A 16,612-nucleotide genomic window follows, 5' to 3' on the forward strand; every position below is an offset into this window, starting at 1 on the left:
GGATTGCCCTCTCTCCTGAATCCCAGTGACTCCCTGCTTCTCTTTGTCCATGCCCTCGCCACTCTGATACTATTAAAAAAAAAAAGCAGGAAGGCGTACCTAAGAAAGGGTTCAAATTTGACTTCTAATACTGCCAAACTGGGTGACCCTCGGCAAGCCAATTTATCTCGACAGTATGCAAGGTGACGGGATGTAATTAATACATCTTTATGAAATCCCATCAAGCTGCAGGCCCAGATGTCCTGTCCTTCCAGGCCAAGGTCCCAAGGGAAGAGGGGGTGGTGGTTAATCTCTTCCCCAGCCTTCTCTATATAACCCGGGTGACCAGCACAGTGAAATTAGCTGCTTAATCATTGTAGATGACTCTCCCGAGAGTTCATCCGCCTGCCTCCGGTCCCCCACTCCACACAGCCCCAGGACCACCTGGAGGAGAGAGCTGGGGTGATGGGCAAGGGTGGGGGCCAGGGGATGTGGTCACCCCAGGAAGAGGGTGACTTACCTAAGCAAACACTGGTCCGGTGGCATCTTCCCCTCACTTCCCAAGGTGGTCAAATGGCACGCTTGTCTGGAGAACAACGGATATCCAGATTAGTCGGGATTATAGACAGAGCTAGGAGGTATGTTGGAGACCACTGAGTCCAAACTTCATTTTTACAAATGAGGAAATCAAGGCTCAGAGAAGAGTTGGAGTCAATTTATAAAATGAGAAAACTAAGGCCCACTTCAAATCCCACCTGCCAAATGTCTCACAGGTTGGAAGTCTCTGGAGCAGGATTTCAAACCAGGGCTCCCCTGACTTCCTCCCCAGAGCTCTATCTATTGTGGTATACTGCTTCTCTGGGCAGCTGTGGGACCCAATGGTTGATGATGTTTGTTCTACATTCTCAAGGAAGACCCTGAGGTGACTCCACAACAAGTATATGAATTGGATTTGACTGGGGGGGGCGCTGTGCCAAGTCACCAGCCTCTGTTTCTCCTTGGAGCCATCTGGGTCCAGGGGCCAGATATGAATCAGGATGACTGAGAAGGCCCTGGATGGGAGGTAGACTTCGAATCAGGAAGACTCATTTTCTTGAGTCCAAATCGGGTCTCAGACTCATAATTGTGAGACCCTGGGCAAGCCACTTCACTGTCTGCCTCAGTTTCCTCATCTGTAAAATGAGCTGGAGAAGAAAATGGCCAAGCACTCCTTTATCTCTGCCAAGAAAACCCCAAAGCTGGGGTCATGAAGAGTCGGGCACGACCGAGAGGACCGAACAAGGAGAATACTGCTTCTCTAGACCATACGCTTCAGGAGGGCAGGCACCAGATTCACTGCTACTCCTAGGTCTCCCCTCAGGATCCCCTGGGGCTGGGGGGCACAGTAGCCTGGTCTTTAGAGTTAGGAGTGACCTCAATTTGAGTCCCGCCTTTGGCATTTCTTTGCTTTGTGACCATAGCGAGTCAATGACCCCGTCTAAGGCTCAGTTTCCTTATCTGAAAAATGAGGATAAGCACAGCACCTTTCTTGAAGGGTTGACATGAAGACTGAATGAATCAACGTGCTTTATGAATGCTATCTATTATTATTTCCATCCACATAGTGGGAGGATTAAAGGAATACATCAAAAGGGCAGCTAGGGAGTGCAGTGGATAGAGCATCAGCCCTGGAGTCAGGAGGACCTGAGTTCAAATCAGGTCTCAGACACTGAATAATTACCTAGCTGTGTGGCCTTGGGCAAGCCACTTAACCCCACATTGTCTTGCAAAACAAACAAGCAAACAAAAAAGGAATACATCAATTTTTAATCAAGATCCCAAAGTGGGCTAAGGGCAAAGGAGAGGGCCCAAGTGCCTGGACACCCAGCCAATGGTCTGTCTAGACTGCCCAGCAACTGCTAACCTCATTAAAAATGGCCTTAGGGGCAACTGGGCAGCACAGTGGATAGAACCTTGACCCTGGAGCCAAGAGGATCTGAATTCAAATCCAGCTCCAGACATTTGAAACACACTAGCTGTATGACCCTGGTCAAGTCACTTATCTTCAATTGCCTCACCCCCCCACCCCCCGCAAATGGTCTCGGTTTGGAGGAGAAGTGGATGAGGGATGTCTCTTTTCTCCCCACCTTACATGTGAGGTGAGGAAGGACCCTGGAATGAATGAATACAACTCCTCCCAAGTAACTGATGGCTTTAATCACCAAGTCTCATGGCCATCCATCTGGACCATCCCACAGCACCTGATAGCGACAACTAGGCCAGAGTCCTGGACCCTTTTTTCTCTTTAAGTTCCCATGCCTTCTCTAGGCTGTTCTGCCATCTGTCTGACAGCTCCTTCTCTGTCCCCTTTGGTGGACTCCCACCCAGCTCCTGCTTCCTTAGCATTACTCTTCTCCAGAGCTCTCTGCCATTCTCTCTTTCTTGGTGATCTCATCAGCCCCCATGGGTTTAATGATCATCTCTAAACAGTTGACTCTCAGATGTGTGTATCCAGCCTGACCTCTCTCTCTCTAGAATTTCTGGTTGGACATTTCAAATCCGATGTCTCCATGACCAATTTGGGAATTTTTTTTTTTACTATGAATATTTGTTATAAGAGATCTTGGATCTTTTTTTAAATTAAATTCCCCTGTATTGGAACTGGGGCCAGGGAGGTGGAAGGGAGAGAAAATAGACTTTTGTCCATTGAGAAAATATAAAATTAAATTAAAACAAACAAATATATGTCCCAAACTCAACATGTCCCAAACTGAACTATCTTGACCCTCAAATTCACCCTTCTTCCATACCTTCCTATTTCCATTGAAGACATCATTATTCTTCCAGTCACCTTGGCCATAACCTTAGAGTCATCTTTGACCCCTAACTCTTCCTCATCACTCCTATCCAATCAGTTGTGAAGTCTTATCACCAGACCCTTCTCTACCCTCACACAGCTGCCCCGAGTTCAGGTCCTCCTCACTGGGGGCCAGGAGGACCGCTTCCTCCCTGGTTTCACTATCTCAATCTCCCTCCAGTCCATTTTTTGTATGTTTGCCATATTTGTTTTTCCAAGCCCAGGCTTGAGCACATGACTCCCCTTTCTCTAGAAGCTCCAGGGGCTCCCTCTTTCCTGGAGGATAAAATACAGACTCCTTTGACTGGCTTAACCATATGTCCCCAAATTATCTATCGAGACTTATTATACATTCCACAAGGTTCAGTTTACATCAAAACCTTTCCTGGTCCCCCCAGTTGCTAATGTCCTCCATGATGGGAATTACTTGGTATGTGGCTTTCATTTGCATTCGACCCAAGCAGATGCATCATCTACTTTTATTTTCCTGTGTTTTTGCATTCTACCCAAGTAAGATGTAAATTCCTCCCAGGCCAGGAGGACTTCCTTCCTGTCTTTCCTCACCAGTCCCTCATTCAGTCCTCATTAAGCCCTTCCATAAATTCTTACTGGACCTATGAATGAATGAATGAGGCAGGTATCCTCTCACCTGTGATGCTGAAATCCGAGACACCTCTTGGCGTCCTGTGAGGTCGGAGGAGGAGACGTTGGCCGGGGCCCCTCGGTGTAACCTCATGCTCACCTTCCTCTCCCTGTCTACCCGTGAGATCGCTCTGGGAGAAGTATTGCCTAGAAAATAGAAGAGAAAGGACAACCTTGACCACAGCCCAGAAATGGAGGGATGGAACCCAGTAGACTTGAAGTTAAGGGACAGCTAGGTGGTACAGTGGATAGAGCACTGGCCTTGGAGTCAGGAGGATCTGAGTTCAAATCCAGCCTCAGTCACTTTAGTACTTAGTTGCATGACCTTGGGCAGTCACAACCCTAAGCCTTGCAAAAATTCAAAAAAATAAATTAAAAAAAAAGAAAGAAAAAAGTCAGACCTGGGTTCAAATCCTGTCTTGGACACTTACCAGTTGGGTGACTCAAGGCAAGGATGAATTATGTTTTTGCCTTACTTTGTTTAGAACAGTATCTTGTAGATGGTAAATATTAATCAATAGAGAAATCATCTCTCCTCTCTGGCATTTGAGGACCTCAAAGGTCCTAAAACTTTGAATCCAGAAGTTCAACCTCCCCCCATTCCCCAACCCCAGACCCACCAGCTTGCTGGATGCGGGAGGCTGGGTTGGAAGCCACGGGCTCGGCCACGTTGCGTAGACGGTTGGCACTGACACCAGCAGGGGGTCCTGGGGGGAGCGCCCGTGTAGCAGATCCTCGCAACTGGCCCATCCTCTCCTCTCTCTCGTGCTCCCGCCGCTCTCGGTCCATATCCTCGGGGTTCCGGGCTGCACCCTGTGGGGATGGGGGGAAGGGGATGGCAGAACAGAGATGGGCAGAGTTTGGCATGGTTCCAAGCAAATAGTAACATTAGCCCCCTGAAAGGAATGGAGAAGGGAGTGATGGAGAAGGGAAGACCACCAGTTTGAGCTCTGGAAGGCACCTCAGAAATCATCTTGTCTAATCCCCTCCTTTTAGAGAAGAAAACAGAGGCCCAGAAAAGGGGCAGTGACTTGCCCAAGATCACGCAGTCAGAAGAGATAGAACCAAGATTGCAGCCCAAGTCTTTTCAGAGCAAAGCCAAAAGAGAGAAGGATCATGAGGAGATGAAGAAGGAAGTTGAGTCCAAAGTAAAAAGTGGAAGGGGGGGATTTCTGTCATGCCCCACCCAAGTCATCCTCTCTGTAGGGGCTAGGGGCTACAGGGGGTACCACCCACACTAGCTCTTGTCCAAGCCATGATTCCTATAACCTAGTCACAGAAATGGTGACCTTGAGCTGAAGGTAGATCCAGGTGAACCCCCCCCCCCAGGAGCTCCCAGGAAGCAGAGGGACTGGCTCAGGGGATCAAGAGGGTAGGGGAAGACTGAAGTGACCGTGAAGTCCACTGGGGTGCTGCTCTTCAGCAGCTCACTCCCCAGGTTTTAAGATAAGATTCAGGGGAGAAAGAGAGCAAGAAGCCAGAGAGCAGAGTGCAGAGCCAGTGTCGGCAAGTTACCTAATTGGTCCCGGGGAGCAGCGCAGGGAAGGGCAGGGGGCTGACTGGAAGGGGGCCGCATCTGTAGAGGAGAGAGCTCAAGGCTGAGTTGGGGGGACACACACATACACACCTTCAATCCCAGAGTCACAGTGGAGGTTTGGGGGGATTCAGAGGAACCTTCTCTCAGCTCCTAGGGAAGAGGCAGGGGATACTGCCCCTTCCCAGAAACAGGGATAGGGTCTCCTAACCACTAGACTATATTGTCTTCAGTGGGGGAGGTATTTACCATTTTAAAAGTACATAAGATGATCTACCCAAATATTAGTTATTTGACACAAATAGCAATGAGAGGAAAAAAAAACCCACACCCTTCCTGTTTTTCCTTTATTAATTCATGAGAAACTCCACTTTAGAATAACCAAAAAAAGCAGCTTCCATTTTATCTGTTGAATATTTCCACTTAGACCAAAGAGATCCAAGTGGGATTTTTCTAAGGCTGGCAAAACTCTCCAAGGTCCAAGGAGCCTGGGCCTTCCTCAGGTGACCAGGGAAAGGATGCCCTCAGGTTCAAGGGTGACCCAGTCTCTCAGAGTTGGAAGAGAACCCACAAGAGGCAACCAAGTCAACCTGTGGCTGAACTGGAACATCCTGTGGGACCTTCCCATTGAGTCACCATCTTTGGAGGAAGAATCAGCTCCCTGGGGAGCCTGGAATTGCACATGGCACTCCAGAAAGACCAGAGCATCGCTGATTTGGAGGAAACCTGCATGTGTCCCTCCTCCCCTCATGAAAAGCCCCAAGCTTTGAAGTTATCAGGCAAAGATGTGTGAGTTGAAGGGGTGGGTGGGAATGCCTTCCCTGCCAGCCCCACCCTTCTCCAGGCTGGGAATCCCAGCAAACCTCAACAAAAGGAAGCATCTTAGAGATCCATCAGGCTTGGTGATCCAGACTGGCCTTTCTGCTCCTCCCACTCAACACCCCATCTTCATCTCCCTAATCATCCTCCTAGTCTGGATGGCACTCCCTGTTTTCCTTCCTTCAAGGCTGAGCTCCAGTACCATCACCTCCTTAGGAGATTTTTCCTGAACCTTCCTACTTGCAACTAGTCCCCCTCTCTCTCAATCGAACTTATTTTAATTATATTTATATATGTAATTGAGAAAATGTGAACTCTTTGAAGAGAATGTTTTTTCTTTGTATTCCCAGGGCTTAGCATAGCATAGAGCATACAGTAGGTGCTCAATAAATGCTTATTGCTCAAAACAATGAGGTCCTGATTTACTGGGGGAGAGAAAGAGAGAACTCCAAGAATCCCTGCTGAGGGAAAGGCTGGGTGCTACCTGGCTTCCTCCCTCACCAATGGGACCAGAAAAGCGAACACGGCGGCCCTCTTCTGTCATGCCCCAACTCCCTTTCTTCTTCCTGTCTTATTCCCAATAAAACACCCTTTTCCCATCTGCTCTTCCAGGCTTCCAAAGGGACTCAAATAAGTAGATAAAAGTTCTTGTCTCTCCTAGCAGCGACTTAGACCCCCCCCCTTTTAGTGGGGTGGGGTGTTACTGATTTAGAGCAGTTTCAGCTAAATGTGGAGACAGAGGTGACCAGAAATGAGTGTGGGTAGCCTAGGATAAATGGAGAAGCAATTTAAACAAACATTCTCCCCTCAAGGAGAAAGATGCAGACAATACTTACCGCCTTCCTGCCCCACTCAGCCCTCATACTTCTCAACAATCCCATCCAGAGTCAACAATTTGGGAAGGCCATGAGGATGGAGATGTCCCAGACTAGGATGGGGCATAGCATAGAACAGGAAGAGACCTAGAGAGACTGCAATATATTTGGTAGAGTGGGGAAAATGGGCCCCTGAAAGGCAAAGAGCCTTGTTCAAGGGGAGCCAGGTAAGAAATGGTTTCTGATAGCCACATAGCTAATGGGGAAGAAGGATGAGTGGGAGGGCAGGAAAAGTGATGCAGCCAAAAAGTTTAGGGACCTCACAAGAGAGGTCCATCACTCTCCCTCATCTCTCTTCCAAGTGCTTGGTCTTTTCCCTGAATGATCTCAGTGTAGACAGAGTTTGCATAGCAACAGGACATTCAGTCAAAGGTTCCTGGGGTTAACAGACTTGAGTGGCTGGTGTCGTCATTTCTGAATTTTGGTTTCTGGTCTATTGTCCAGTTTGAACTAAGGCTGGCCTCTTCGTCCAAGTTCAGAACAGAAAAGAGAGAGGGCAAGAAGGAAGAAGAAAGGAAAGGGAAGCAAAGTCAAGAAACTGAAAATTGAATTTAAAGAGACAAAGACCCTTAGGCTCCAAGTGATGGCATGATTGCATCCGTCTCTAACCTTCTGCACTTTTCAAAGTGGTGGGCCAGGACAGTGACATGGCAATGATAATAATGATAAATACAGTAACAACTAGCATCATATACTACTTTAAGGTTTGCAAAGTGCTTTACAAATATTTTCTCATTTTGATCCTCACAACCTTGTCAAGTAGTGTCATCAATATCCCCATTTTTCAGATGAGGAAACTAAGGCAGAAGGTTAAATGATTTGCCCAGAGTCACCCAGCCAGTAAATATCGCAGGCAGGATATGACTTCTGGTCTTCCTGATTCCAGAAACATATTCTATGTACCCTGGGGTCAGCTGCTTATAAGATCTTGACCTCTATCCTACCGGCAGACTGAGGTGAAGTAAGGCGCAGCCTAAGATATTTAGAACCAGGAAGGTGAGTCTTGCTAAACTCTACCAGGATCAGACCATATTGGCCATCCTGGGCCTCATTTTAGGAAGGACAGTTAGAAGTTGGACCATGTCCAGAGAAGGATAAAAGGAATGGCGGGAGGAATGGAGATCACACCATCCACAGATGTCTCCATTCTCTATCATCTCTCACGGATGAGTAGAGATGGGTTGGTTCTGAAGAACTGAGTATAATCAGTCTGGAGAAGTCAGACTTTAGGTAAGTCTCACAAAAAAAAAAAAGGATCATTAGCATTGTTCTATTTTGCCCCAGATGGCTTCACCCAGTTGACCTTCAGCTCGTTGAAAAATATCTTTACACCCAGAATACCCCAAAGCTTCTCTGAGAGGTAGTGAGCTCTCCGTTACTGGTCATCTTCAGGCAAAGGCTGGATAACTACTTGTCAGGAATGTTGCAGTGGAGTTCTCTATAGGTCCCTGGGATGACTTATTATCAACTCGCTTTCGGAAGATTTTCTTCTTTCTCTCACAGGGAATCCTCCAAATACTAAGGCCAACAGTGATGGGTGATCAGGAACCTGTCCATTCATGGCAGCCAAATCCAAAAATAAAGTGGACACTTGTAGAAGGTTCCGTCAAGGGGCCATAGCAAGAAAGTAGCCACGGAAAAGTGTATAGTTGGTCCCACCAACCTTCCCAAGAGATGCCACCAACCTGAAGATCTGGGGTCAAGGGGAAATCTTTCCCTCGTCAGGTCTGATATCCCACTATAGATGAGAAAAAGAGTCTTAGCACCAATACCTTTCAGGACTCTTCAGTCTTTTCCAAGGTCAGTTTATCAGGGATACCTTCTTTCCTTTTTCTTTGAATGGATAGTTTCAAAAGGTAGTAGATAGAATGTTCCTCTTCCTTGGAGGTCTTCAATCCATCAAATATGTTAGAGATGGGGTTCCTTGCTGATATGCATGAGACTAAATGGATACTTTCAAATTCTGTGATAAATTAAGGGTCTTGTCCCAGAAGTCATGGCTCTTGCCAGGTCAAGCAGAGAATCACAGAAGTTTGAACCCTCTTCAAATGGCTAGTGTTGGTTTGGGGTAAGTTCTAGGTTGAATTTCTCATGGTCCCTGAAAGATGTTGATGTCTTGGGAATTTGTGACCAATTTATAAATGACAAGGAAGAAAAGACAGACCACAACTACAGCACAGACACACAGACACACAGACACACAGACACACAGACACAACTTTCCAGAAGACCTTCACATGCTTTCTATGCCCATGTCCCCTGGGTTGAATCAATGGGAAATCGCCACCCTCTCCTGAATCGCCAGTTTCTGGCTCTGGAAAAACAAATGAGATGAGCGCTGTTGTAGCTACTGAGAAGGCCTGGAAAGTTTTATGTGGGAGGTGGCAATCAGCAGTTTAGAGACCCCATGGCAATACCCCCCAAGCCCTGATTTCATCATCTTCTCTAGCTCATCATGTGGTATTCCTTTTCTACCATGAATGACTCCCATTGTTCCTCATTTGAAAAAAAAATCTGATGGGTAAGAGAAATGCCAGGCTACTTGGTAGGCCTTGAGGGCAAGGTGAAGAATAATCAGAATGAGACCACTGACTTGGCGAGGGAGCATCCATCACTTCAGTTTGTATACAGCAGATGCTGACTAAGTGTTTGTTTAAATAACTGAGAAGAAAAGAGGAGCTTGAGAAGTGGACATCCCTGGAGGGAGAGGTCAGGATGTGATGAGCCAGGAGGAGACAGGAGACTTGCCCTTCAGGGAGAGTAGACCCATGACAGTTGGCATTGACGACATTAAGAGACAGTCACGGCCAGATGAGTAAGGAAGAGGCCTTTTTAATGAGCTCAGATTTGGTACAGAGATCACCGGCAGGCCATCAAGATGGCGGTTAGCCCCATCTGGCATCCGACTTAGGTACATGGAGACATCGGTCATCTCCACCTTCAGCCCAATTCCTGGGCAGTCTGGAGTACCAGCCCAGGATGCCCTCCTAGAGACTATCCAAGACAACTCGCTCACACCACCTCTGCTCTGTCACTATGTCTTGGGGCAGGGCATGCCCCAGGGTCTGGAGGGCCCCGTTCCTGGCTTGCTCTCTTGGTCCTATCTTGGGCCCAGTCTGGGCATTATCCACGGATCCTGGTTTAGTAGACATTCTCAGCCTTGCACTCACGGTGCCTCCGTGAGGTCAGAACTGGGGCCCTTGGGTCCAGATCACAGGCCAGTGGCTAAGATGGCCCATCTCCTCCATCTCCTCAACCTCCTTCACCTGCTCTTCTGCATGGCACAGGGTGCCCAGGGGCGTTGGGCACCTGGAAGGGGACACAGAGCAAAAGTGGGGGAGCTCAGCTGCCTGGTACCTGGGATAAGACCACTGAGAAATAATGAATAGAAGCCAAGGGCAGACCAAGCCAACAGGTCCTTACCAGCACATAGGTTGGCCTGAGTGGCCTGGCTGTGGGTTGACTTCTTTCTCGAAAGAACGAGACTGTCCCGGGGTAGCTCCCTTTCCCAGAAGAGATTTAGAAGAAACAAGACATAGGGATTTTGGAAGTCCTAAAGTGCTCCCCACCCTAGCTAAGAACCACTAGAGGCCCCTTCTAGCAAAGGCAAGATGGTGGCCATGCCAGAATAGCTATCCCAAGGAATGGCACTTGGCCTTCCCCCCCACAGTTGGGGGAAAGAAAGGAGGGATGCTCTTAACATCCTAGCTGTCAGCGAGGGAGGCTGGGGGGAAGAGGGCCACACGCAATGCAGCATGGATAGCAGCCACGGGGAAGAGGAAGGAGAACAGCAGGGCCGTGGTGAGGAAGATGGTCAGGCAGCTACCAAGGTACCCCCAACCCCCCCAACGAGAGGCACGGAGGGGGTCGAGGGAGAGAAGCCAACTCTTCGGTCCTTGGCCTGTAGGATGAGCAGGAGACGGGACCTCAGCTCCGTCTCCAGCCTGGCCCTGCTGACAGAGACAGCAGTTACCCCAGTGGGGGCCACCTACCCTCTAGGCCCCCACTGATGTTGCCTCTTGCTGGGACAAGGGGGAGTGGAGAAGGGATAGGCACAAGCCAAACCCAGAAGCACACTACCACTTCTGCTCTCGCCTCCAAAGACCGCAGACCTCCAGACCACAAGACCACCTCCCATCTCTCTCCACTAGCTCCTCCGGCAGGTAGCCGCTGCTGCTTAGGAAGGGGGGAAGGGTGGGGGGTGACTCACGAATTTGAGCATGTTCCAGTCAAAGACATAGTCATAGGAGAAGCCCTGGCGGTGAAAGAGGTTACGGAAGAGCTGTCTCAGGTAGGAGTAATCTGGCTTGTCATCGAACCGGAGAGAGCGGCAGAAGTTGAGGTATGTGGAGAACTCAGCTAGGAGATGGTCAGGGAAAGGAGAGAAGAGAGAAGACAGTGAGACTCTTCCACCTACCAAGGATCTCTTGTTCTGAGGCAGAGAAAGGCTTCTAAGGCATTATATCACATAACTGGCCAAACCATCTTTCCTAAAAATATTTTAATCTCTAAAATGGCACAGGGCAGAAGTCAGAATTACCAGTGGGGCAAAGCTGTCTCTCCATCAACTAGTCCTTTCATCTATTCTATATGTACAGTTTGTATAAATTTGTGTATATTGTCTCTGCTCTCATTAGACTGCAAGCTCCTTTAGGGCAGGAACTTTCTTTTATGCTTTTCTTTGGATCCTCAGAGCTAACACATAGTTTTGTCTTTATTTGGTTATTTTCAGTCATATCTGATATTTCATAACCCCATTTGAGATTTTCTTGGCAAAGATACTGGAATGGTTTGCCACTTTCTTCTCCAGCTCAGGAAACTAAGGCAAACAGGGTCTTGCCCAAGGTCATCCAGTTCAGAAGTGTCTGAGGATGGATTGGAACTCAGGCCCCTCTAAGTAGGCATTTAATAAAGGCTTCTTCCTCTTCTTCTTCTTTTTTTGGGGGGGGATTTTTGCAATGCAACGGGGTTAAGTGATTTGCCCAGGGTCACAGAGGTAAGTCATTATTAAGTGTCTGAGGCTGGATTTGAACTCAGGTCCTCTTGACTCCAGGGGCTGGTGCTCTTTCCATTACACTATCTAATGGCCCTGTTAATATAGTTTTAAAACCAAGTGTTGATTTCACTGGCATAGAGAAGTCCTGGGCAGGGAACTGTCCACTGCCTTTGAATTTAGCCCCTGGCTTTGCCTATTCCATTCTTAAGAAGGTACCTGTCTTAATGGGCTCAGAAGATCACAGATTTAGGACATTGAACATCCTCCTTTACTTTAGTGTTATAGATATTTTCATATGCACTTGTTCCCACCATTTAAAAGACAAAAGATGCAGAATGAGAACAACTGTTGGACACAGTCAATGAAAAGATTAATTTTTTTGACTTGACTAAATATATTTGCTGCAAGAGATTTGATTTTCTTTTTCTTTTTTGAATGGGGAAGAGGGTGGGAGGGAGAGAAAATAGATTTTTGTTTATTAAAAAATAAAAATTTTTAAAAATTATATATGATTCTCGTAAATAGGAATTATCTCATTCTTTGTACTCATAGGCTCTAGTACCGTGCCTGCTATTTTATCGATTCTCCTTCAGGAACAATCTTCAAAGTCACTAGGGCTGTCATGCTTGCGTTGAGGAACCTGAGCTCTTCTATTTCCCTGAAAGAGTCAGGGACTTCTGGCCCCTTCTTAGTCACTCTGCCCACAGCCCAACCATGCCAACCACAAATCTTTCACTGGCCTCAATCTGGTGGCCTTGAGCCAAGCAAGGAGCTAGGAGACTGTCAGCACCTTGGACAGCACCAGAGATGCCCTTTTATCTCTATATCTACCTGTATGTCCAACCTCTTTAGAATGGAATCTGGATGCAGGGGGGGGACCCACTTTTATCTTGTACCCCCAGCACAAAACACAACGATGGGCATTTGTAGTGATTTAATGAATGCTTATCAATAGACAGATGATCCGATTTCAGTACTTGGGCTACTTACAGGGGTATCCTTTGCAAAGGACCTCAATGGGTGTAGACATCTTCTTCTCACTAATACGTTCATACTTCTGCCTCTTGGTGGCCGCTTTAAGACCCTGCCAGGGCAGGGAGCCCAGGTTGAAATACATGAGCACGTAACCCAAACTCTCCAGGTCATCTCGACGGCTTTGCTCTGTAGGGGGAGAGGGTAGGAGACAGTCAGGCACCAACTCAAAGCCAGGGAACAAAGAGGCAAGATGCCAGATGCCACAGGGAGCAGAAGCCAACTGGGCTTCCATTTAAAATCTGCCATCCCAGAGAGGCAGCCTGGCTAGACTTGGGTTTGAATTCTACCTCAAACATTTCTGACTAACTCAGTTGAGTACCTGTGGGCAAGGTCCTGCTTAATCTGGACACTTTTTGCTCCTCTTTATCATGCCTCCTGGAATCTTACAGTCTCAGGAGGAGGGACCTTAGAGGTCCAGGTCCTCTGCACCCTCTCTAACTGGGGCAGGAATAAGGAAGAATGGCACAGGTCATTCTGACTCTACTTCCTAACTGGGGGCACTACCTTATGGCTACTACTAATATCATCACTAAGCAATTTTTGCTCAATGAATAAAGGAAGATCCACTTATGGAGCTCTGTGTAGGTTTCAATACAGTTAGGGAAAAGAGGATAACATTCATTTCCATACCTATTATCTCTCATCAAGTCCTCATTTCATCTTGCTTGGACTATATTGCAATATTTAAGTGATTGCCTTATTCTCATATTCATTCTCTCTCTCTCTCTCTCTCTCTCTCTCTCTCTCTCTCTCTCTCTCTCTCTCTCTCTCTGTCTCTCTCCCCTTTCTCTCTGTCCCATCTTATACACAGACCCTTCTTCTCATTCCCTTGCTCCAGAATTCTCAACCATTCTCACTGTTTAATCTCACTACTTAGGATAAAATCCAAACTCTTCAATCTGACATTCAAGGCTCCTTCCCTAGTCCAATCAAATTGGACCACATTTCCTGAACAATCTCTGTCCTTTCCAACCTCCACATCTTGGTTCACATCATTCCCATGCTTGCCTCTACCCCTGATCTAAGTATATTAAAATTCTCTATCTACTTCAAGGCTAAATTCAGGGGCAAGCTCCTCCATAAAGCCTTTCTTTTTTTAATTACTATTTCTTTAAGGCAATGGCGTTAAGAGTGACTTGCCCAAGGTCACATAGCTAGGCAATTATTAAGTGTCTGAGGCCGGATTTGAACCCAGCTTCTCCCGATTCCAGGGCTGGTGCTCTATCCACTGTGCCACCTAGCTGCCTCCATAAAGCCTTTCTTAATCCCCATCTCTGTGGCTATAAGTGACTTCTTCCTTCTTTGGATTTCCTCTCTTAGGGCAAGCATCATGTTCTGACTCATTGCAATTATCTGTGTCTTGCACCTAGATTGCAAGTCTAAAGGGTAGGGCTGCCTTTGTGGCTTCCCCAGATTCAAGTATAGGGCTTTGGACGTAGTAGGCACTTACAAAATGTGAGAGAATTTGTTTGGCTTGCCTCTGCATATCTATTATGAAAGTTTGGGTTTTGTTTTTCTTTTTTTCCTAGTTGGGGGACTGTGGGGAGAGAAAATAAAATTTTTTTAAATCAAAAAAAATTTAAAAATTAGAATAAATGAATAAATAATTAGCTTAGCCTTCTAGAAGTCCTGGACCTCATCTGCCTAGGCCTGGAACCAAAAAATGGCAAGCCAGTAAGACCCAATGTATCTTGGGTTGGTTGAGATATATGAAGGAAAGTTGACAGGTTTATTTTCTATTAATTACCATTGACTAATTATTAAGTTAGAGTCCTCTTATGTCTCAGCTTGAAGAGACCTTGTCCACAAAAAGAGAGACAAACAGAAAGAACATTGTGAAGGCACAGAAAAGCTCTCTGAGTTTTTTTGGTTTGGTTGTTTTTTTTGTTTTGTTTTTTTTTTACTAGACTGAATGTTCACTAGCCCTAAACTTTTTATTTCCCCTAGAATTTAGTACAGTGCCCTGTACCCAGTAGGTATGGATGTTTATTTAATTAATCTAGTCCAATCATTTTACATCATCATCATCATCAGTCTCATATATAGCACATAAAAATTTGAAAAGGCTTTACATCTATTACTTCATTTTATCTTCATAGTAACCCAGTGAGATAGGTGCTATTATCATCTTTTCATAGATGAACAGACCAAGAAGTAAAAGGACTAACCCAAAGTCCCACACCTGAGTTAGCCCCAGGACTGGCTCTAGGGTCCAGATTTCCCAATCCCTCTTCAGGTCCTCTTTCTTTCTTTCTTCTTCTTTTTTTTTGGTTGGGTTTTTTTTTTTTGCAAGGCAAATGGGGTTGAGTGGCTTGCCCAAGGCCACACAGCTAGGTAATTATGAAGTGTCTGAGACCTGATTTGAACCCAGGTACTCCTGACTCCAAGGCCGGTGCTTTATCCACTACGCCACCTAGCTGCCCCCAGGTCCTCTTTCCATCCTTTTTACTGCTTCATCTGGTTGGGAGACTGTTGGCCCACCAGGGGTAGAATGTAAAATATACCCCTAAACCCAAAGTGCATCGGTAAAATAGGGGTAGGGATGACTTAAATGTCCCATCCATCTTGAGATAACTATGAACCTAAGAGTCTGTATGTCCATGGTTTATTACTTGACATATCCACCTGTAAGTCCTGAGTGGCATCTCAAATAACATTTTCAAACATAATTCTATTATCATGTAGGCTGGAAAGGTCAGGAATTAGATTGTTGAGTCTCTCAAATGCCAGTCAAAGCAATCCAAACTTTAGTCATAGAAGACTTTTGAGACGATGAGTGACCTAACCATTAGGTTAGACTGGAAAGGTCAGGAGTTAGATTGTTGGGTCTCTCAAATGCCAGTCAAAGCAATCTGAACTTTAGTCACAGAAGACTGTTGAGCAGAGGAGTGACTTAACTATTACTTTGCAAAAGGCAAACCCATAGAGCAATAATATAAAGAATGAGTTGGAGAAGAGGGAACAGGGGAGATGGGAAGATCTGTTGGAAGAAGGCCATTGCAACTGTCTGGACAGATGATCATGAAGGTTTCTGTTACATGAGGGCAAGACCAAAATATCCTCTCTGGCCTTCAGTCCCCCCTCAAGCTTTCACCTCCTCCAGAAGGTCTTCCTGGCTCATCCCAGGTCTTAGTGAGGTCTCCCCTTGCCAGAATTCCTCCATTCATTAATTGCTGGATCCTAGCCATTTTGGGTGCCAAACTCTGCTGCCTTTATTCTATTCTTTCATAGTGCATTAATAATAATAGTGTCATGTAAGATTGTTAATTGTTCACTTGATTACCTGAGGACGGAGCACACGGTAGGTGTTCAGTCATCAACAGGCTATCAACAGAACCTTCATTGGTCTCCATCCATCCTACCAGACCAATCTCTCATGACCATAACATTTCCTTACTCAAAAATCCTCAATGGCTCTTTGGAAACTACAAAATCAAGTCTACATTCTATCTGATTTCCTCACTGACCTATCAATAAAGGACTTTCAGAAATAGGGCTCCAAACTGAGATGTGACAGGTCTGGAGTCAGGAAGACTCATCGTTCAATTCTGGTCTTAGACACACACCAGCTGTGTGATCCTCGGCAAGTCACTTAACCTACTTTGCCTCAGTTTCCTCATCTATAAAATGAGCTGGAAAAGGAAATGACAAACCATTCTAGTATCTTTGCCAAAAAAACCCCAAATAGGGTCACAAAGAGTTGGCTATGACTGAAATTACTGAACATCAACAATTTGTAATGTAAGAGACTTCCACTCAAATGTAAAACTCCCCTGAAAATGTCATGCTGAGCATGGGCATAAGGCGTGGACAGGCACTGTTTCATCGGCTAGAAGATGAGGGAGTAGAACTGGAGGACTTTTGAAACCCCTCCCTTCCCTAACTCCAGGACCTTT

The 16,612-nt window shown here is 46.3% G+C and overlaps 1 protein-coding gene across 4 annotated transcripts in view; it reads right to left on the reverse strand.

Moving 5' to 3' along the window:
* Positions 1-16,612, reverse strand: part of CSNK1E (casein kinase 1 epsilon) — a 34,685-nt gene that overhangs the window by 3,797 nt on the left and 14,276 nt on the right. Inside the window, exons 4-9 of one of the 4 annotated variants that reach the window (XM_074226928.1) lie at positions 12,672-12,842; positions 10,896-11,044; positions 4,973-5,033; positions 4,078-4,270; positions 3,465-3,604; positions 500-565 (exon numbers count right to left, since the gene is read on the reverse strand). In XM_074226928.1, coding sequence (XP_074083029.1) covers positions 549-565; positions 3,465-3,604; positions 4,078-4,270; positions 4,973-5,033; positions 10,896-11,044; positions 12,672-12,842 — 731 coding nt within the window. In that variant the 3' untranslated portion in view covers positions 500-548. Of the gene's footprint in view, positions 1-499; positions 566-3,464; positions 3,605-4,077; positions 4,271-4,944; positions 9,995-10,108; positions 10,189-10,895; positions 11,045-12,671; positions 12,843-16,612 lie in introns of those variants that run through there. The other 3 variants (XM_074226929.1, XR_012476321.1, XM_074226930.1) reach the window with 3 other exon arrangements.

This window comes from Macrotis lagotis, chromosome 2, assembly GCF_037893015.1.
Source record: "Macrotis lagotis isolate mMagLag1 chromosome 2, bilby.v1.9.chrom.fasta, whole genome shotgun sequence".
Lineage (NCBI taxonomy): Eukaryota > Metazoa > Chordata > Mammalia > Peramelemorphia > Peramelidae > Macrotis > Macrotis lagotis.